This window comes from Xenopus laevis, chromosome 4S (genome assembly GCF_017654675.1).
Source record: "Xenopus laevis strain J_2021 chromosome 4S, Xenopus_laevis_v10.1, whole genome shotgun sequence".
NCBI classification, from domain to species: domain Eukaryota; kingdom Metazoa; phylum Chordata; class Amphibia; order Anura; family Pipidae; genus Xenopus; species Xenopus laevis.
Window position 1 is genome coordinate 125173056 of NC_054378.1, and position 23214 is coordinate 125196269.

General features: G+C 36.2%; 1 protein-coding gene across 26 annotated transcripts in view; it reads left to right on the plus strand.

Moving 5' to 3' along the window:
* LOC108715931 (calcium-dependent secretion activator 1-like) overlaps positions 1-23214 on the plus strand; it is a 255593-nt gene that overhangs the window by 226209 nt on the left and 6170 nt on the right. For all 26 annotated transcript variants that reach the window (XM_041561820.1, XM_041561808.1, XM_041561800.1 and 23 more), the window contains one exon: positions 19645-19749. In XM_041561820.1, coding sequence (XP_041417754.1) covers positions 19645-19749 — 105 coding nt within the window. The remainder of the gene's footprint in view (positions 1-19644; positions 19750-23214) is intronic.

A 23214-nucleotide genomic window follows, 5' to 3' on the forward strand; every position in this document is an offset into this window, starting at 1 on the left:
GATTTGCTTCAAAGGGCATTTTTACATAACGTTTAAGCAGCTAATCGTATTAATAAGCTGATGCTTCAAACACATTGATGGATTAGTTGGTTGGGACCCTTTGACAAAATTCAGTTATATCATGTGATATATTAAAACTGAATCAAGGGCTTTGCCATACATAAAACATCAAGGCATATATCTAATTAAGCACTTGAAGTAAACATTTCTATGTTTTAAACTCTTCTGTTGGCATTCAGTGTGCTGGTTGGTGATTCTTATGTCAATAGCGACCAGTCCCATTTTTTAATGTATAAAAGGCTCTGCTTCAGATCTTTTTAGAAGTAGTAACATCCCTAAATGGAATGATGGGCAAGGGAGCCTGTAACAAGTTGCTTATATGAGTTGTATTTTGCCTTCATTGATTCTGTTCAACCATGGGTCACACCCCAACTATGTTTTATCAGTGAGTTGAATTGTTTATTGTACAGACAGCCTGGAAGAATAAATTACTGGAATGGAAGATAATAGATTAACAAACAAAATAATTATTTATATTAACCAATTGAGCTTGAAATGGCAATCCCTAAATTACATAGTAGGATGATACTAAAAGAAAGATTTTGAAACTTTTATGGATTAGTTTAGAATTAAGGCGATAGTGGAGTAACACAACTTGAACTTAGATTATGTGAATTTAGATATATTAGATATATTTCATATATTAAAATATACTATGGGGGTCATTTACTAATAATTAAATTTCTATTTGTTTCACGAATTTCTAAAAATTGAAAAAAGTTATCACGGTGCTATAGATCGCATTAAATCAGTTCGAGGTTTTTGGATTTTTTTGAGGAACTCAAATTTTTAGAGGTTTTCAAGGTTTTCATATTTTTTAGAGTATCGTTCAGTGCTTTTTTTCCGTTTGTACTTTTTTTCTGGATTTTTTTCCATAAATCTCATGACATTTGTAGTTTTGGGGGCAGATTTATTAAGGTTTGAATGGTAAATTAGAATTTGTATTTTAAATTTTGAGATTTATCACATCTCGACCCTGGAAACAGTTCTAATTTGCATATTCACAACCTAAAACCTGACGAGTTCATGTACAAGTAAATGGCAGAGTTCAGTTCAGAACCATTCTAACATGTTAATTGCCTTCCCACATTCGAGTTCTTTTTCAAGGAAAACTCAATTCAAATTCGATTTGAGTTTTCGGGATGTTCGTATTCGATCGAATATTAGACGTTCAAGTTTTTTCATAAATAACCTCCCATTCAAGTTGTGAGTCCATTAAAATGTATTAGAGTTAAAAAAAAATTCACATAACTTAGAAATTCGATCTTTGATAAATCTGCCCCTTAGAGTTTGTAAATCAGTTGGTGATGGAAGATCATGCTGAAGTATTTGTGAACTGGCCACCACTGCAGTGTAGGAAAAAAAATCTAAAATCAAGTTCCATACCTACTAAGGAAGGTATATAACTACAACTTTACAAGTTTATTTGTGTTTTTTAAAACAGCACAATATTTTTCCAGAGCAGAAAGGTGAAAAGGATACAGCAGTTTGCCTGATGCATTTTGTGCTACACTCCTGGACCTCCATCAGGAGTTGATGTTGTGAGCATCACTGGTATATAAGTTAGAGCTATTCATTGGACTGAGTGCTTTGCTCATCTGCCTTATGCCTTATTGTTATGTAGGGTTGCCACCTTTTAAAAAAAAAAATACCGGCCATGGTGGGGGGGAAAGAAAGGGGTGGGGCGTGACACAAAAAGGGACGGAGCCGATGAGGGGAGTTGCAAAAGGGGTGGAGCCATGGGGAGTAGCGTCACAAAAGGGACGGGCCATGTGAGTAGCATCACAAAAGGGGCGTGGCCATCGCCCGAAACCGACGAAAATGTAAGTTTTCATTGGCGGGCAGGGGATTTTGTAAATGGTATTACAAATTACCGGCAGCTACATTGCCGGTAAATTTGTAATACCGGCCCCGGCCCTGGCAGGTGTTTTACTGGCTAGGCCAGTAAAATACCGGCCGGGTGGCAACCCTGTTGTTATGTTATTTTGGCCAAGCGAAACGGGACAAATTTGCCCATCACTACTCTTGAAGATATTTAATGGGTATATCACAGTAATGGTCTGAAAATGCATTGGCAACCAAAAGACCACACAGGACTAAGAAGCCTCTGTATTGTTTTTGTCTCTAGCAGTAAAGAAAGTGAAGCTGGGGTGCTGGGGGGCATAAGAAAAAAGATATTCTGGATACAATTTATATATTTTTATTTATACTAAATTTGTATTTTAGGTTTAAAAAATAGTATTTTGTGGAGTATTTTAATTTTAGCTATTAAAATTCATGAAGGTTTATCACCATGCATTTTGGCTGTATTTTCGGTATTGTTATAATTTTAATGATTATTGTTACATTTTTCTTTCTAAATATGATTGCTAGTTTTGAAATTATACAATATTTTAATACAATATTTATTACTTATAAAAGCCTACTATATTTAGGTGTACTTTTGTATCACTTAAATGCATGTATACTGTATCATTTCTATATGCAATAATAATACATAATTATAATAATGGTGTATGTGGTGAATTATGTATATGGAATATATACTGTATGTTGTTCAAATTAGACTGTTGAGCGACCAGTTTCTTACTACAGGTAAAGAAGGAAAGACGATAAAGGGGTATGATAGCATTTACTGGTCACTTGGATAAGAGGCAAATCACATGCACAGATAGTAAGAAAAAGGTGAAATACGAGTCTTAGGTTAAAAAAAGATATACTACTAGGAGCAGACGTATAAAGCGTTCTCTTTTTTATCTGTCCAGCCAATACCTTCAAATAAACAATTGGTCAGAAATATCCTACGTATTGAGGTAAATGTTTTGAGTCTATAATCCTGTAGAGAACCATGAATTAGATTTGACCCCTGTCCATTTTCATGGCTAAGTACCAAATCCATTGTATTCTCTACAGCTTGTTTGTTATTTAAAAACATGCCCTATTGCCCTATTTTCACTTGAATGGCTTTACCACAGCTACACAGCATCTAATTTGTAATCTTAACATATGCTATATTAAAGCATCTGATGCAAAAATGTGGGTTTTACCCATGAAGGGTAACAATACATTATATTAATGTGTTTTTTAAAAAAAAAATTTATAGTGTTACTAGTCCTTCACTGCGTGCAACAATACTCAGTAAATACAAATCTGGTATAATGCTAATTAATAATCTCTGCTTGTAAATCAACAAAACTAATATTATATTTTTGCCTGGCTCTTTTTCTTGAAGACAAGTCCTAAGGAGAAGATAAAGATTAAAACAGATGTGCTTAGTGCCAGCTGATCTGCTTAAGTCTAGCAGTCCCCAACAGCATTGATTAAAAAGCCATCCCTAAGATTGATGAAAACAACCATGTGCATAATACTGTGCTTGATAGCTTTCCTATGGAGCCCTTGTCAAAGCAAATCAGATGCAGAAAGCATTTGACTGTAGATGATACATGTATTATATGGGTCAGTTATATACTTAATCTGGAGATTAAGCAGCCGTAGATTGACTCTGAGTATTTGGCTTGTCCTTGGCAGTTATCAGATCAGCAAGGTTGCCCTTACTGCAAAGTCTAATAAGAACTTAATCAAGTAGTGATAGGGGCCCATTGGTAATGAAGAGCCACATGTCAGCTGTGCTACTGCTTTCTGAAAGAGTAATCGGATACCATTTGGCTGTCCCTTGCCCCCTGAGTTAACTCTATTGTTGCATAAACAAATTGTGTTTGAATTAATCTGTCACACAGAAAATGTTCCCAGAAGCCTTGAAGCCAGAGCATGCATGTTTTACTCCTCTGCTTATATATTCAAATCAAAACTCTGTCAGTAGAGGTGCTCAATGTAAGACACAACAGTGCTACTGGTTTGATGGCAACACCATTTTCAAAATACAAGGAAGGAAGACAGTCCTTTGAAGTATAATAAAAATAATTACCTCGTGGAGAGTCGGAGGCATGAATTACTGTTAATAACTATTTGAAAATGAGGAGAAAGATAGTAAAAAGCCCCCTCACTCTCCAAAGAAATAAATAACTTAATATATAAATTATACCGTGAACCAATCAATTAATAAAGTTAAAGTGCTTGTGCTGTTGATGCAGATGCTTGCTTGGTTAATTAAAAAACCTTCTAATAATTTACTTAAATATTAGGCAATTAGCAAACAACAAGTTCAGAAAAACATAGAGTTGCCTTTTCTGTGTATTAAAAACTAGCTGGTGCTGACTTGATATTAAATTTATGCTGTATTTGTAAACAATTAATTCAAGAATTCAATAAGTTATAAAGTGCAAGTGCTAAATAAATTACAGTCGCCGACTGCGTGTGATTCAAGATAAATAATTTATGCAAGTGCTAGTGCATTTTATATTCAAGAGGTAATTTGTTAATTTGTTAATTTGTTAAATTTGTTACACCATTTTATTAACCCCTTGCAACTTTTAAAATACATTTATTATTGGTAACAATATGTTAAATATTGCTTAAACAATCCACAATACAGGAAAATATGGACAAATATTAAAGGGTAGTTGGTAAATAGCTCTTACATCTCCTTTGCATTTTTTTTCAATGACTTTTGCTGGGAGTGTTTTGTATGTTCCAGTGCATTTTTTCTAAATAAACCCTTTTAGGTGTGCATAGAATGGACTTTATATTGGACCCATAAATCTTTGGATCTCAATAGGTAGCAGTTGAAGAAATGAACTGCAATTACTAGACAATATTTCTTTGGTGGTAAGGGTCTAAGGTAGTAGAGTGGTTTGAATTGCTGCCATAAGACTTTAGGCTGGTTCCTCTATAGCAGTGATTTCCCAACCAGTAGCTCTAGAGCAACATGTTGCTCACCAACCGTTTGGATGTTGCTCCCAGTGGTATCAAAGTAGGTGCTTAATTTTTGAATTCCCGGGATCAAGTTTTGGTTGCATAAGAACCAGGCCAAACACTCTCCTGTAGGCTGCCAGTCCACATAGGGGCTACACAATAGCCAATCACAGCCCATAATTGGCATCCCTGGAAACTATTTCAATGTTTGTGTTACTCCAATTGTGTCTCCTAATTTTTTTTACATATGAATGTGGCTGACGGGTAAAAAAAAGGTTTGGGATCCCTGCTATACGGCATTATAGATCTACTATAGATTCTGTATGTGAGTGTCGTCAACTGGGGTGTGGACATATATGAACAGTGAACATACTCTGTAGCATACTGCATAATATGTTGGCACTATACAACAGATAGCAAGAAAAAATCTCTCCTGAACATTGTTTTTTTAGATCCATAAACCTAAATGAATACTAGGGCTATCACATACATATATGTATGTATATATCATTTTATTTTTATAGTGCTACTTGTGTACGCAGCGTCCTTCATAAAATGTGTATATATTATCCGCTTTTCCATGTTGTGCATTTTTTTCATTTATCCAGTCAAACCTAGAGAGATTTGTAGGGGATTGTGACTCTTAATAAGAGTTTTAGAGAACAAGCTTTAGCAGCAGTGATAGATATTTGCTGAAGACGGTTAATTTGTTTTGTATCCTTTGCTGAGAAGATTGTTCCCCTAATCATTTTGAGAAGCCAAACTGATTGCTCTGAAAATGTTAAGGTCACCTCGGTCACCTTACTCGACTGATCTGAATGAAATTCACGTTCCAATTACTCCTGTTACTTCATCTCTTTAATACACCTTTAAGGGGCTTTAACAAGCAGGGAATGGAGCAAAATCGTGTGGGGTATATTCAGTAACACCCTTTTGGAGCAGTGGGGGAAGGGAAATACTGCTTGTTGTGAAGAATAAGATAATTCTTTTCATTACAGATCGGCTTGTCCTTATGTTGACTTAAATGAGAAGTATCGTTCTATTTCTTTATGATCCTATTATCCTGACAGAGGTTTAAACGGTGTAATTTCCTATTAATATGAGAGACAGATTGCCCACAGAACTATGTATCCTAGCTCCTAATCTGTATGGATTTACAATTCTTGTCTGTCCTCCCCACCCTTGTGTTATTCTGTTGTCAACAATGACATTTGTAGATGTTGTTAATCTGTAAATGGATTATAACGCAGAAGTTTTCAAGAGCTCTTTCTTGTTCTCAAAATCTCTGCAAGCATCTGCCACACTATGACACAGAGCAAGAGCTTTTTCATTCTGGCAACACATTTCATTAAGATGTAATGTAACTAGACAATAGAAACAAAACAAAAACGGCTGAAGCCATTGTTGTTTATTTTCAAAACTTTGAAAAACTGAAAATGAACAAAATACAAAAAAATGGCTGAAGCTCGGGTCCATGTGCAAACTCGTATCTTCAAATATTACACACACCCTGATGAACATCAGGGGGCTGATATTTACATTAAAATTTTTACTGTGATTCAAGTTTTTGAGCTAAAATTCACATTTGAATAAAGTTGGCCATAGATGCAAAGATCCGATTGTTCGAATCCTCGAACGATCAAACTTCCCCATTTCCCGACCTGCCACTAACCATTCAGATCAAATAAAGTAGTAAATAAACATATCAGCCGATGTTCTGCCCCTGACAATCGTACGAAAGTTTTGTCCGACAAAAGCTGGTGACCAATGAAAATCGTCAGATCGGCAATACATGCAGAGAAATTATCGACAGCCCACATAAATCTTTTAAACTGTCCGATTGACCAAATAACCAATCTCTGCAGGATGAAAAATGTCAGGACTTTCCACACACGGCACGAAAATCGTATGCTTTGCGTCTATGGCCAGCTTCAGGGGGTGATCAAGGTTCAAATTTTAATTTTTGGCACAATTCAAATTTATTTGCACAAAAACTCCCAAATCTGAATTATATTTTAAAAAATTATATTTTGAAAATTATATTTTAAGCAAAAAAGACTCTAAGGGGGTCTTCTTAGACTTGCTGAGGTTGCATATAAGTCAATGGGAGAAATCCCAAATATTTTTTTGATCTTGTCTGGGTTTCGTACAATAACCTGAATATTTCTGAGTTTTCTGGCAAAAACCTGAAAAAAAATTGTACGATTCGTATTTTTCACTATTTGTTTTGGGTTTTTTCCCTGCAAACAAAATTTTCAGAAAAATTTATTAATAAATAAGGCAAAAAAACCTGTGTGGATTTGGAGATTTTTCAGAACAATTTGAGATAAATTTGTACTTTGATAAATAAAATAAGCAAATGTAAAAAATCAGCATTTAAAAGCTAGCAAGTTCATGTAGAAAGAAGTCAATGGGAGTTGCCCTAGGCAAAATTCAAGCCATTTTTATAATTTAAGATTTTTGAGTTTGTAAACTCACAAATTCAAGTTTTTTTAAGCCTATAAACTTGAAAATTTGAGGTATTCAAATTTTTTCATGATTGTATAAAATCAAGTTTTTTAAAAAAATTTCATCAATAAGCAAAAATTCAATTTTTTTTAATTGTGAGTTTATTCAAAATAGAAAAAACTCACAAACCTCATGAATTCGATTTTTGATAAATATGCACATTTTGAAAACTCAAATTTTAGAGATTTATTAAGCACCAAAAACTTCAAAAAAAACATTTTTGCACTAATAAAACATTACATCCCCTATTGGATTTAAATTGTTTGATAAATAAACAATCATGCTAGGTACAATTTGGGTTTATTTTGACTTAAGAAAAAAATCCAATAATTGACATATTTGAATTTAGATATATAGGCTTTTTTATATTAATATTATTATCCTTTTATTTCTGTGGTGACCAGCATATTCTACAGCATTTTACAGACTTCAGTCTCTGCCCCAGTGGAGGTCCCTATAACATACAACTTAGTTTTTATTATTAACCTGCCTGTAGTTTCTGGAGTGTGGGAGGAAACTAATACAAATATATTTCATTGGTAAAACAATAGTAGCAACCCCAGCTCTATTAAAAAAGTTTTAAACACTTGCATTTTAATTCTGTTATCCTAGACTCAGCTAATCTACTAAAATGTGAATATTTTTAACTTGACGATTACTTTTTTCTTCCATCCTATCAATGTTTTTACACTTAAGGGACGATTTACAAAAATTTGTTTTGTTTTATGTTTTTACATAAATGTTTGAATCTGAATTTTTTTTTGAAAATATTTTGCAGAAATTTGGATTATATTTTCAAAAATGTGATTGATATTTACTAAGCACAAAAAACTTTAAAAACTCAAATGTAAAATTTTGCATCTAAAAGTTTGCTAGTTCATGTAGAAGTTAGTGGGAGTTTTCCTAGGCAAAATTCAAGGCTTTTTTTTAATCTGATATTTTTGAGTTTTTCACGTTTTTTGATTTTATAAACTCACATATTCATGTTTTTAGAGTTTATAAACTCACAAATTTGAGTTATTTCAACATGGAAAGTCACAAATTTGAGCTATTCAAGTTTTTTTCTTTATATTAAATCAAGTTTTTTATATTTAGATTTTATAATAAATAAGCAAACAGTTTTAGTTTAGTTTAATTTAAGCAGAAAAAATCTCTAAAATCTCACAAATTCAATTTTTTTCAAAAACTGTTTCTAAAAATTTGAGATTTATAAAGTGTAAAACATGAAAACCTCTAATACAAAACTGCACCAAATAAAAGCTGTCAAGGTCCCACAGAAGTCAGTTGGAGCTATGCTGATCCCATTGGACCAGTTTTGATCAATTCAAACTGTTAGAGGTTTTTGTATTTGATCAGTAAGGGGCCGATTCACTAACTTCGAGGGAAGGATTCGAAGGTAAAAAACTTCGAATTTCGAAGTTTTTTTTTGGCTACTTCGACCATCGAATGGGCTACTTCGACCTACGACTACGACTTTGAATCGAAGGATTCGTAGTAAAAATCGTTCGACTATTCGACCATTCGATAGTCGAAGTACTGTCTCTTTAAAAAAAACTTCGACCCCCTAGTTCGCCATCTAAATGCTACCGAAGTCAATGTTAGCCTATGGGGAAGGTCCCCATAGGCTTGGCTAACTTTTTTTGATCGAAGGATATTCCTTCGATCGTTGGATTAAAATCCTCCGAATCGTTCGATTCGAAGGATTTTATCGTTCAATCGAAGGAATTATCCTTCGATCGTTCAATCGAACTATCTGCACTAAATCCTTCGACTTCGATATTCGAAGTCGAAGGATTTTAATTCCTAGTCGAATATCGAGGGTTAATTAACCCTCGATATTCGACCCTTAGTGAATCGGCCCCTAAGTGTTTCCATTTGTACTTTTTAGATTTAGAACTTTTAATGAATTCCATGGCATTCATAGTTTAGAGGAATAGGGTTAAATTGACTCCAATGGGTGAAAAAAATGTTGCGCTTCAAAAAATAATTTCTCATCCATACATTTCAATTGCTGTATGGCAAATTTTTGACAAAGCAAAATGGTTCAGAAATAAAATTTTATGAATATGCCGGGTTTTGGTTTTTTACCTGTTTTGGTAAAAAAAATGTGTCTTTATAAATGGGCCATATAGTCATTAGTGCACCATATTGTGCCAAGGGACTTCACTAGTTTTCACAAAGGGGTCTTTAACTTAGACACTATCTTAGAGCACATTCATCACACTTTAAATTCTGTAGAAGCCTTCTTGATCCCTAGGGACTCAGCAACTTTTGGAAAAATTATGTATCCCCAGGTAATGCAATTGACAAAATCAGCCCTACTGGGGGGGGGATTTATCCTACATTTAAAGAAGAATATATGCTCTGAAATTTAAAATGTAGGCACAGTCCAATAATGTAGTTCGGTGTTAAATATATTGACATAATTAGCAGTTTTAGTGAAAAGTATTGCCTTGCACTGTTTGTGCGGAAAAACACATTGGCCAAATCCAAGTTAGAACTTCATCTGTTTCTATCAAGACTGTAGCCCATAACATGTTATTTCTTACATAAAAGGGGGGATATTGTGGCATTTGCTTGATTAACTTTCCTGACAAAAAGTGACAGCTGCTCTCGATGTATGCAGATAAGCTGCACAGTGCAGTTCCGCCTTTGTACATCTGTCGGCAGAAAGGGAAGAATAGAAAGTGCAAAGAGACAAATTGGTCCCAAAAGGCAGTCTATTCAACTTCAGAGGTTTGCTCTATTCAAGCGCACACTGAGAATCTCAAGTACTAGCTAGCTTATTCAATTTCATTCAGTCTTTAGAATGAACCAACAAGTGTTTAATTTCTTTTTTCTTCATGGTGGATAATGGAGATGTTTTTGAAGCATTAATTGTAAGTCTAGCTGATCATCGCTCACTCATTGCTAATTTACTGTTTAACTCGTTTGCTGCTTAAATGTTGGCACAGCAACAGGTTTCTTAGCAAATAATGAATCATCCACTAGTTTCATGTTGGCTTTTTGTAGTTGGGTGTTGGACATTAAGATAAATTTCTGATAATAAAGTGAAAATAGGTGGTAAGATCTTAGAGATAAATATATCTTTCTAACTTGTCTTTAGGAAATTATAAGATAGACAAAAACAATTCACTTTTTTTTAAAGAGAAAACAAGGTACACCTTGCAGGTCACCACATTAATATTTTCTAATGATCTAATTTTTTTTCTAATATTGCAATACTATGCAATTGGAACTTTCCATTTTAAGTTACATTTTTATAAGAAGGATTTTTTACTTTAACCAGTAAATTTTTGTAAATTTGAACTTGCACAGTGGTGTCCCATGATTAAGGAACTGACTTTACCTTGACGATATCAGAGACCTTATGTAAAAACTGTTTCCCCAAATGAACTCACCATAGTAATATTTTTTTATGATTTTTTAATGAATGAAATATTTTTCTAATATTGCAATACTATGCAGTTGGAACGTTCCATTTTAGGTTCCATTTTTATAAGAAGGAGTTTTTACTTTAACTAGTAAATTTATTGTAAATATAAACTTGCACAATGGTGTTCCATGATTAAGGAACTGATTTTACCTTGACAATATCAGAGACCTTATGTAAAAAACAGTTTCCCCAAATGTATTAATAAAACTTTTTTTAAAAAATGATTAATTTCTAGCATCATATTTTTAGTTGCAACCATTTTTTCTTTCTCGCTATCTCAAATACTTTTTCTCATCTTACACTTTACACAACACAATATACCAAAGGAAGCTGATATCTTTGTGAAATGAGAGAACAAAACATTCACATGTCTTATTTTAGTTATTAATATTATTAGTAGTAGTAGTATTAATAATAATAGGAAGTAAATCCTATAGAAGTATAAGGTTGCATAAATGTGGAGTAGAGCCAATGTGGAACCATGGTGGTTCTAACTGGAAGAACTCAATTAACAAATGGAAAAGATTTAGTAGGGAGCATAATAATGACTATTAAACGTAAAAAGTCGTTTTATTATTTATTTCATATTACATGAATGAGCTTAATGGAATGATCCAATGTACAATTATTTGAAAAAAAATGAACATAGATGTGGGATCATTATAAGAATTTAATTTAGGTTTATGATGACATTAAAGTCCCGTGCATTATGCTAGTGCACGTCATTCATATCAGTTATTAGCTGGGCTGCAGAAGGTGGTCAGAGTCTGAGGAGTAAAAGGGCTGGACTCACACTGGCAATTTTTGATGCACAGCTACAGTGTTTCAGAGGAGTCTATTTATCACTCTGAACTGTGACTTTGCACTTTAATCACATTTAGGTAACTGTATTTACATTGTACTGGCTTGTCAAAGTTCCATAAATTGTATTTGAAAACCATTTTTATCTTTATTTACTTTTAATATGGCAAGATGTATTTTTATTTTGCACTGCTGTGGCTTGAAGTTGTCTAATGAAACACTGTGGGGGTTATTTATTAAAGTCCTATTCCAAAAAAACTCAAGATTTATTATTCCGTGAGACTGGAAAAAAGCCTAACTCTGGAAATCCTCAGACCTGCCAAGGTTATATATAAGTCAATGGGATAGGTTCCTATCCTATTTGGAAGTTTCTGTGGTTTTGTGCTGGATTTAGCCTGAAATTCTGACTATTTCAGGCAAAAATCCAAAGTAATTCAGACTTTTCGGGAAAAAGACAGAAAAGACAGATTCAGGAAAAAAATCCAAAAACATTGTACGATTTGGATTTTCGCACAGTTTTATCGAGTTTGTCCTCGATCCAATGAAATTGTGCTTTTTTAATAATTAATAAGGTCCAGTTGTAGATTCTAGTTTGGTCTGACCTTTTTAATTTAAATACTTTTTAAATAAGGCCCTGTATTTACAGTATTGTGTTTTGTTGAGCAATAAAATTAACAAGATTTACCACAAATACTTCGATAGAACGATTGAAGGAAAAATCATTTGATCAAACAAACAATTCGAAGGATTTTAATCCATCGATCGAAGGATTTTCCTTTGATCAGAAAAAACTTGGCAAACTTATGGGGAAGGTCCCCATAGGCTAACGTTGTAGCTCGGTAGGTTTAAAGTGGCAAAGAAGGTAGTCAAAGTTTTTTTTAAAAGAGACAGTACTTCGACTATCGAATGGTCGAATAGCCGAACGATTTTTAGCTAGAATTGTTAGAATCGAAGTTGTAGTTGAAGGTTGAAGTAGCCTATTCGAAATTCTAAGTTTTTTTACTTCAAATCCTTCACTCGAGCTTAGTAAATGTGCCCCTTAGTGTTTTGCCAGCTTTCGACACAGCAGGAAGGAGGACATATATCTTTTTATTTATTTATTTTCCGAACATTTCACATATATCTACAGGAATTTTTATTGCATATACACATCGCACTGGTGCAAACTATAAAATGTATAATGTTTTGCACAGGCAGATGGGTGGCTACATGTTTTTGAAAAAGCTATTATCAATGTGTGCAAAAGTTGTCCGTAAAATGGAAAAAATGTATTGCACATATTTTTGGTTAATGACTGAAATCTCCATGCAATGCTAAGAGCTTGACACCATGCTTAACAACCCAATTTGAAGATATAATCTTATCATAATTATAATGTTCAGCATATTCTACCAAAACTGCCAAACAAGGGAATATTTGCCTCATCAAACTGTTTTAAATCGAAATGTCGGCCTTCAGAATTAGACTTATGGTTGGGGTGGGAGTTAAACTATTGCAGTTGACAAGGCTATTCTTGCTTTTTCCACCTGGCTCAGTTATCTCAACATCTCAATATCTCACATTCTGATAAGGAAAAGTGATTGTTTTGGTCTCACATACTATGGTCACAGTAGGTTGAATCGGAAGTCAATATCATCAATATCAATAATATATTGATATTGCATATCCCTGTAAGCCTTACTCTTTTACACTTTTTCTTTTGTGTAGTTAGATTTTTTAGCTGCCGATGTTATTATGTCTTGCCATGTGTGTGATAAATTGTGATTATTTTTGCTCAATATTTAGTAGTGCCGAGAACGTAGTTCATTTGGAACTGCTTTAAATTCTCAAAACAGCCTCGTCCACAAAGCAACAAAGAAGTTGGATCTTTTATCTGAATTTATTGCTGTGTAATATATGTCCCCCTTTTAAATAGATTTGAAATGCTTGGTTTGGCTGGAGTTGGAAAGCCAGTATTGAAACAAGAGGTCACTGGTGTGGGTTACCATGGTAATTGAGTAGGATGGTCAATAGTTTTGCTCTCGTGAGCATTAAAGCACATAATAGTGGTTAAAGCAAGCAGGTAGGATTACCCTTGCCTTTTGTTCAATGTATAAAATGTCTTGTAGTCGTTTTAAAGACTTCTCAACTCCCAAATCCACCCAGCCGTCACCTGCTGAGCAATTTTGTTCACTTAATCTCTAACCCTTAGCTATAAACTTTCTGCTAATTTGAAGAGATTGGTATTTCTAACACCAAATAGGATGTCAGGTTTGACCTAAATGGAAGAAGGAAAATATTCTTTTCTTCATTCTTAAGAACTCTACTTTATCCCAGAACGGCACTGACTGTATCACGGAGCGAACACCGCTTTGCAAAGCAAGCAAAATAACTCGCATGAACATCTCCACTAGAACTTTCCTCATAAAACTTGTCACTTTAGATTGTCATCAGCCAACAAAACAACAATCATTTCATGCTTATTGCTAATTGCAAGCACAGCTGAAGCACAGCGGGAAGCTCTTGCACAGTCTCAGGCCTTTATACCAACTTCAATCTGTTGTATAGCACTTGTTCACACACAAAAAAAAAAAACTACCAGCAAAGGCAGAAAGAGGCAGAGTCACAGGTTCCTTGTAATCCCTTTGCTTCCCTGCTGATATTGCAGCCAATAAGCATTCCTGGTTTTGTTCTTCTCTTCACAAAAAAACCTAAAGGAACATTAAGCTACTAGTACTGATGGATTTGAATGAAGAACTCAACTCCTTCAGGTGCTTAAAAAACCCAGAGCTGCATCTGCTTTACAAGATTCTGTTTGCAGCACCCCTGGGGTGATCGGCGGCTTCCTGTAACATGTAAAATATGAGTGTGAACTCAGGGTTCATAGCAAAGAGCAGGAGGTCATGTCACCATTGAAATCTAACAAAATGAAACGGGAGATTGCAGATGTTGCAGGGCATGTGTAATGACACCATCTCTTGGGATGCAGGGAACCAAAAGACCTTATTGCTAAAATATGCCACTGACAGGGTGCAATTTACAGATTTATTCATTTCAATTTTTACAATTTATATATTCAGAGTCAAGTATGTTATATGTGCTACATGAGAAAAAACACTGAAGTACTTAGTAACTGAAATAGATTTAATACTGCATAATTTTATGTACAGATTTTAATATGATCTATTTATATAAGATTCTAACAAAATTTTGCTTTTCATACTCAATAGTTTAATAGTCCTAATGAGCCAGACATGAATCAGAATGTTATTCCTTTAAAAAAAAATATCAAAATATAATTTCATAAAAAAAAAATTCAAATATATCAACTGCTAAAGTAAATATGCAGTTTTACATGAAAGTACTGTCTTGGTCCTGTGTAAAGGTAGCTGTGGCCTTAGGATAGCTGGTATAGTAGGGAGAGATGTTGTCTATAGTAACAGTGGGATAATAGTCTCTGGGAAGGGAGTGTGACTGTGGGATAGCAGGTATAGTAGGGAGAGATGGTGCCTATAGTAACAGTGGATAATAGTCTCTGGGAAGGGAGTGTGACTGTGGGATAGCAGGTATAGTAGGGAGAGATGGTGACCATAGTAAAAGTGGGATTATAGTCTCTCGGAAGGGAGTGAAACTGTGGGATAGCAGGTATAGTAGGGAGAGATGGTGACCATAGTAAAAGTGGGATTATAGTCTCTGGGAAGGGAGTGAAACTGTGGGATAGCAGGTATAGTAGGGAGAGATGGTGACCATAGTAACAGTGGGATTATAGTCTCTGGGAAGGGAGTGAAACTGTGGGATAGCAGGTATAGTAGGGAGAGATGGTGCCTATAGTAGTAGTGGGATAATAGTCTCTGGGAAGGGCGTGTGACTGTGGGATAGCAGGTATAGTAGGGAGAGATGGTGCCTATAGTAACAGTGGGATAATAGTCTCTGGGAAGAGAGTGTGGCTGTGGGATAGCAGGTATAGTAGGGAGAGATGGTGCCTATAGTAGTAGTTGGATAATAGTTTCCGGGAAGGGACTGTGACTGTGGGATAGCAGGTATAGTAGGGAGAGATGGTGCCTATAGTAGTAGTGGGATAATAGTCTCCAGGAAGGGATTGTGACTTTGGGATGACAGGTATAGTAGGGAGAGATGGTGCCTATAGTAACAGTGGATAATAGTCTCTGGGAAGAGAGTGTGGCTGTGGGATAGCAGGTATAGTAGGGAGAGATGGTGACCATAGTAAAAGTGGGATTATAGTCTCTGGGAAGGGAGTGTGACTGTGGGATAGCAGGTATAGTAGGGAGAGATGGTGCCTATAGTAACAGTGGGATTATAGTCTCCTTGAAGGGAGTGTGACTGTGGGATAGCAGGTATAGTAGGGAGAGATGGTGACCATATTAAAAGTGGGATTATAGTCTCTGGGAAGGGAGTGAAACTGTGGGATAGCAGGTATAGTAGGGAGAGATGGTGACCATAGTAAAAGTGGGATTATAGTCTCTGGGAAGGGAGTGAAACTGTGGGATAGCAGGTATAGTAGGGAGAGATGGTGACCATAGTAACAGTGGGATTATAGTCTCTGGGAAGGGAGTGAAACTGTGGGATAGCAGGTATAGTAGGGAGAGATGGTGCCTATAGTAGTAGTGGGATAATAGTCTCTGGGAAGGGCGTGTGACTGTGGGATAGCAGGTATAGTAGGGAGAGATGGTGCCTATAGTAACAGTGGGATAATAGTCTCTGGGAAGAGAGTGTGGCTGTGGGATAGCAGGTATAGTAGGGAGAGATGGTGCCTATAGTAGTAGTTGGATAATAGTTTCCGGGAAGGGACTGTGACTGTGGGATAGCAGGTATAGTAGGGAGAGATGGTGCCTATAGTAGTAGTGGGATAATAGTCTCCAGGAAGGGATTGTGACTTTGGGATGACAGGTATAGTAGGGAGAGATGGTGCCTATAGTAACAGTGGATAATAGTCTCTGGGAAGAGAGTGTGGCTGTGGGATAGCAGGTATAGTAGGGAGAGATGGTGACCATAGTAAAAGTGGGATTATAGTCTCTGGGAAGGGAGTGTGACTGTGGGATAGCAGGTATAGTAGGGAGAGATGGTGACCATAGTAACAGTGGGATTATAGTCTCCAGGAAGGGATTGTGACTTTGGGATGACAGGTATAGTAGGGAGAGATGGTGCCTATAGTAACAGTGGATAATAGTCTCTGGGAAGGGAGTGTGACTGTGATTTAGAGATGGTGATGCTAATAATTTCACTATCAGTGCTGTTGAACTTGTGGCACTAAAGTTGTTGTACCACTTCCATTAACCATCAATAGCTGAACGTAGTTTAACATCTGCTGAACAATAAGTTAGACAGTCTTCGTTAATGGGTTCCTTCAAACCCTTGGGTGCTGTCACTACTAAAATATCTGATTTATGTGCAATTTGCTAAAAATGATTTAAAGGAAAAATCACAACACATTAAGCCAATGTGAAGATACAAAAGTGCATTAAGATGAAAAGGGAAAAAAGCATTATCATTCCTATTGTCTTCCTGTAGATAGGATAATTTGATAACTGATGCTCTGAGGCAGTCACCAAAGATCTAAATGAAAGACAAATGCTTGTAGTAAAACACCTGCTCCTCTTTCTTTTTTTAACTGTTCATATCATCAGAACAGGGTTTCTAATTAATTAGTAAATGCGTCTCTTCTAAAGACCTGTCAACTTGAGAAAGAAATGTCAAGTTATATTATGTGCCCTCAAAAAGTCACACATCCATAGAAGAGTTGTATCTACATTCCATAGACCCTTCCATCTCGCTTCTCTTTTCTGCACCGTCATTTCCCTGTTAGAGAATCTTTGCACTAGCCTGGACTTTTTCAAATTTGTCAACTTCACCAGAATCGGTTTGATCAGGGTCGGACACTGGGAAAACACCCGGTGGGCCCCATGCCTCATGGGCCCCCCGCGAGCCCAGACTTTTGCGAATCGGCGCGGGAGTTTGGAGTTTGAAGGGGTCTCCAGGGACTGCCAGAAGGGCCCTTCATTTTCCAACCCTGCTGAGCGCCCAAGGCTCCAGTCCGACCCTGGATTTACTTATTTCTAGCTGTTAAATAGTGATGGGCGAATTTGCGCCGTTTCACTTCGCCGAAAAATTCGCGAATTTCGCGAAACGGCGAAAAATTCGCGAAACGGCGCCGGCGTCTCGTTTTTGACGCCGGCGCCCGTTTTTGACGCCGGCGTCCGTTTTTCGGAAAAAATTTTTTTGACGCTGGCGAATTTTTACCGCGAATTTTCGCGGGAGTTTCGCGAATTTATTCGCTCGGCGCGAATCGCGCAAATTCGCCGCGAATCGCGCGGTTCGCTACATCCCTAATGGTATGTGGCACAATTATTTTTCTTTACAATGGTTATAGAGACAAGGTGCCCCGGAATATAATGTGAATAACTCACCAAATAGTAAATGTGGTCTGGGTGCACCAGCCCCAGACCCCCAGCTTTAGGGAGAGGCACGCCAGAAAATTTGAAGAAAGAATGGGGCCGTCCGGCACTCAAACGCATCAACAGAACCAGAAAAATTTCGTTAAAAAATATATTTTTATTTTATAAAAGTTAAAAAATGTATACTGGCATCTCCATCCACCCTACGTGTTTCATACCCACAAGGGCACTTAATCATGCTTAATCAAGCCCACATTCAAGTGCCCTTGTGGGTACGAAACGTGTAAGGCGGATGCAAGTATACATTTTTTAACTTTATAAAATAAATATATATTTTTTAACTACCGTATATACTCGAGTATAAGCCGTCCCGAGTATAAGCCGAGGTACCTAATTTTACCTCCAAAAACTGGGAAAGCTTATTGACTCGAGTATAAGCCTAGGGTGAGAAATGCAGCAGCTTCTGGTAAGTTTCAATAAAAAAATTGAGGGTTTCTGCTCCCATTGGAGGTGCCAGCATCTGCTTTTTGGATGCCGGCAACCATTCTTGGATGCCGGTGAATATTCTTGGAGACTATTCTTGGACGCCAGCAACTATTCTTAGGCGCTGGTGAGCGTTTTTGCTCTTGACCCGAGTTTAAGCCGAGGTAGAGTTTTTCAGCATATTTTGGGGGCTGAAAAACTCGGCTTATACTCGAGTATATACGGTAAATGTTTTTGGTCCTGTGGATCCGTTTGAGTGCCAGACAGCCCCGTTATTTCTACACTTATTTTTTACACCACATTTAAATGTTATTAATAAATTGACTGGTCCAACTAGAATATTCTATCAATAACAGCAAAGACGTTTAATCACTTCTACATACGTTATTTCATTTAATTCCTACACCCATAAACATGTTGTATTTGGGCAGTTTTGGCAGTGAATTTCAGACCAGGCTTCTGCGTGAAGTTAAGAAAATTATGAACCTGACCTGTTGTTTCTGAGTGGAAAGAAAATATGAAAATGTCAGTGGTTCCCTAAACGTGCCGTGCACTCGAGACTTCCTGCTCTGTGGGGGTGGCAGTCGACAGTGTCACAGCTTCAAGCGCTTTTCACAGACAAGAAACAAAATTGTCTCTCAAACAGGGAACTGTTATTCCAACAGCTTGATCAGACCTCATTTGTTTGTCTATGTGTTTTCATATCATTCTTGTAATTTAAAGTAAATGGATGATAACGTTTACTTCCATTCAAAACACAATAATTTATTTCGGAGAATATTTAGCTAGCATGTTCAAAGGGAGCTGGGGTGGTGGTGCAAGAATAATAAGGCCTTTTTTTGAAGGTTGAACATATGCTTCATCCCAGACTTGGGACTTCTTGAAAAAGGTGAGCTTGGCATGTTCTTAATAATATGGATTAATCTTTTATTTTTTCAGCCTTTGTCATATTGCAGGGTTTGAGGAACGAGAAACACAAAAGAATCATTAATGAATATGATTTTTCCTTTAGAGTAACAGGAATTATTGGTTCCAAATTGAGAAATGTTGTTATGTTGTTTTAAGAATGTTAAAAACGGAGGGTCTCTGCACCTCCTCTCTGTAGTTTTCTGTCTTTATAGTCTATCTGGAGAACTTTTATCTCTTTTTCAGCAATGGTATACCAGCACAGTGAATGTTATTTGTACTTGGCTGACCGATCGCATGGACCTGCAACTTCACATTTATCAGCTGAAAACCCTTATTAGGATTGTCAAGGTAAATCATTCATTCAAAAGCAGTGATTGCTTGTTCATTTTACTTGTCATTTATCCTTCTGTACATCAAAGCGGTTATTTATTAAAGTCGGAATTCTTCGAAACTCAAGTTTTTTAAAATAAAATCTGAATTTTTAGTGAAAAAAACTCATTTTTTCCAAGATTTATTCAAAGCTGCAAAAAGTCACAATACGAAAATTATCCATCTCAGACCTGCCGAGGTTGTCTATAAGTCAATGGAAGAGGTGCCTATCCTGTTTGGAAGTTTCTGTGGTCTGTGCTGGAATTAGCCCGAAAAACCGACTTTTTCTTGCTTTTTGGGCAAAAATAAGAAAAATGTAGGCTTTTAAATAGCCGAAAAAAACTTACGATTTGGGAAAAACCTCTGACAAAGTCATACGATTCGGATTTCTGCTTGATTTTATCAAGTTTTTGATTAAATTGTGCTTTTTTAATAATATTAATAATATTAATTAACCATGGATTCTAGTTTGGTCAGACTTTTTTATTTTAAAAAGTCTGAAAAATTTGGATTTTTGATAAATACCTCCTAAAAGTTCTTTGAAGCCTTCAGGCTATGCAAAATATCATTTAATAATATTCAAAATCAAATAGGAAAACAAAATAATGAACTAAAGACAAAAACATCCTCATATTAAGCTAAAAAAAGTCTACTTGTTTTTTATTTAAAAAACAAAGAATAGATTTCTGATTTCTAAAAGTATATATGGATTTATTTTGAATAAGAGCAATATTGTTTAGTGCTCTGTCATTTAGGAATACATTGAATAAATTATGTATTAGACAAGGACTTTGGCAACTTTAAAGTCATCCCATTTGGGGTTGAAACAATATCTATTGGACTTCAAGCTTGTCCGTCCTCCAAATCCAGTCCATAACTTATTCCCTTTCTAAATATGCTAATTAAATATTAAGTTTATAAGGAGTCAAAAGAGCAGATTTGATTACAAAGGGGAACGGCATTTTCCTCTCTAGTTGTGATGCAAATAGTGTTTCACAGCACGGCTTAATATATTCTGTGATCATTAAACAAAATGCAAATTGATATTGTTCTTGTAATTAACTGAAGTCGTTCCTCTTACAATGGGTGTTTATACTGAAATATAGGAGATCACAAATGTGAGATCACATGTCCTGAAAGTATATATATTTTTGCATTTTTTTTGGACAGTGATAATTATTTCAGTGTGAAATCCCAGTGCTTTACTCTGAAATAAGATCGTAGGGGAGTTCACATCACGTTGACACTTAAGCTGCTTCTTAATAAGCATTAAAAAAATATTTTTGGACACATTTAATAATAATTTTATGAATTCATGTTATTTTATATCACGTTTGTTTTTTTGATTTTTAAATTCATTAATGCATTTCATAAAAGTGTTTCCTTTTTTTATTAATGTATTTTTTTCTTCTGGAAATACATATTTGAATAGACACTGCCATGCCATTTCTGCAAATATTTAACGCCTAGAACAGAGTTCATAAATGTACCCCCAGCACTTGAGACAATGAGCGTTAACTCTAAAATATTAATTATGCGGCTGTTTTGACACATTCCGATTGATCTGGTTATAATGACGCTTTCTTTTGTGAATACTAATGACATCAATGGGGTTTTTTGGTTTTTTTACCCCATTCAGAAATTAGCCTCAATTATAAATAGATGCTTCGTCGCCTGTCTTTTGTATGACACATTATAAATGCCCTAAACAGGCTAAAGGAGCTAGACCTAACCATGTATATGTATTGGATCCGTTATCTGGAAACCCGTTATCCAAAAAACTCAGAATTATGGAAAGGCTGTCTCCCATAGGCTCAATTGTATCCAAATAATCCATATTTTTAATTTAATTGATTTGCTTTTGTTCAGTAATAATAAAACAGTAGCTTGTACTTGATCCCAACTAAGATATAATTAATCCTTATTGGAAGCAAAACCAGCCTATTGGGTTTATTTAATGTTTATATGATTTTCTAGTAGACTTAGGGGCAGATTTACATAGGGTCGAATATCGAGGGTTAAATACTGTCGAAGTTAAATCCTTCGAATATCGAAGTCGAAGGATTTAGCGCTATTCGTTCGATCGAACGATTAAATCCTTCGAATCGTTCGGTTCGACGGATTTTAATCCATCGATCTAACGATGTTTCTTCAACCAAAAAATACTTAGTAAGCCTATGGGGACCTTCCCCATAGGCTAACATTGACTTCGTAGCTTTTAGGTGGCGAACTAGGGGGTCAAAGTTTTTTCTTAAAGAGACAGTACTTTGACTATCGAATGGTCGAATAGTGGAACGATTTTTAGTTCAAATCGTTCAATTCGAAGTCGAAGGTTGAAGTAGCCAAAAAAAACATTCGAAATTCAAAGTTTTTTTCCTCTATTCATTCACTCGAGCTAAGTAAATGGGCCCCTGTGGGTATAAAGATCCAAATTGTAGAAAGATCCATTATCCGGAAAAGCCCAGGTCCCGAGCATTCTGGATAACAGGTCCCATACCTGTATTTATTTGTAATTATTTTAAATGAAACATCAATTCAGTTTTAAGCTATAATAATTAATTGAATTGAGCATCCAAGTTAAATTGAAGACATGCCAGTGGCGGAACTACCGGGGGAGCAGGGGGTGCGAGCGGGCCAGGGCCCGCACCCCCTCAGGGCTCCCCGGCAGCGCCGCACGCCACTGAATTCAACCCGGCAGCACGCCGTACAGAGGGGGGCGGGGGCCCGGCTGCGCATCACGCACTAGGGCCCGCCCCCCTCTAGGAACGCTGCTGAGACATGCAGTAGGAATGTAACGTAAACAAACAGGGGTGCATCAGTAGATTTAACCATGATCATTTTTTTTCTGTATGTATAGAAATATTTTTAACTAGTATATTTTTCTTTACTGAAAATGACTACAAAATGTCCACATCCTGTGAGATAATGAAAAAGACATGAATAAAAGAAAGAAAGGAAGGGCAAAGGCTGTGTCATCAATATAAGAGCACAACTTCAAATAATGTACTGACTTGGAAAGGTGAGAGAGCATGAAGGACAGGAGGTATTTCTAGAACTTCATAGGAGAAATAATATTGATAGCAGCAAAAAGGGGAAATGCTGCACCTGATCATGATACTGTATATACCATTAAGGATATGGAACAAGGAGAGGGTTAATTGCAGCAGTTCCCTCCCAGAGGACACAGGCAATTACAATATACATCAATGGTGGGCATTTCCCATGCATTTGAATTCCAATCAGTTGCCTATAGCACACTGCATTGGCACATAATTCAAAGACGCAACTATAGAGGAAACAGACCCTGTCGTTGCAGGGGGGCCCAGGAGGAATAGGGGCCCCATGAGGCCCTAACTCATATACAATTCTAATTAGTGATGGGGGAATTTATTCGCCAGGCGCGGATTCGCGGTGAACTTGCGCGTTTCGCCGCCAGCGAATAAA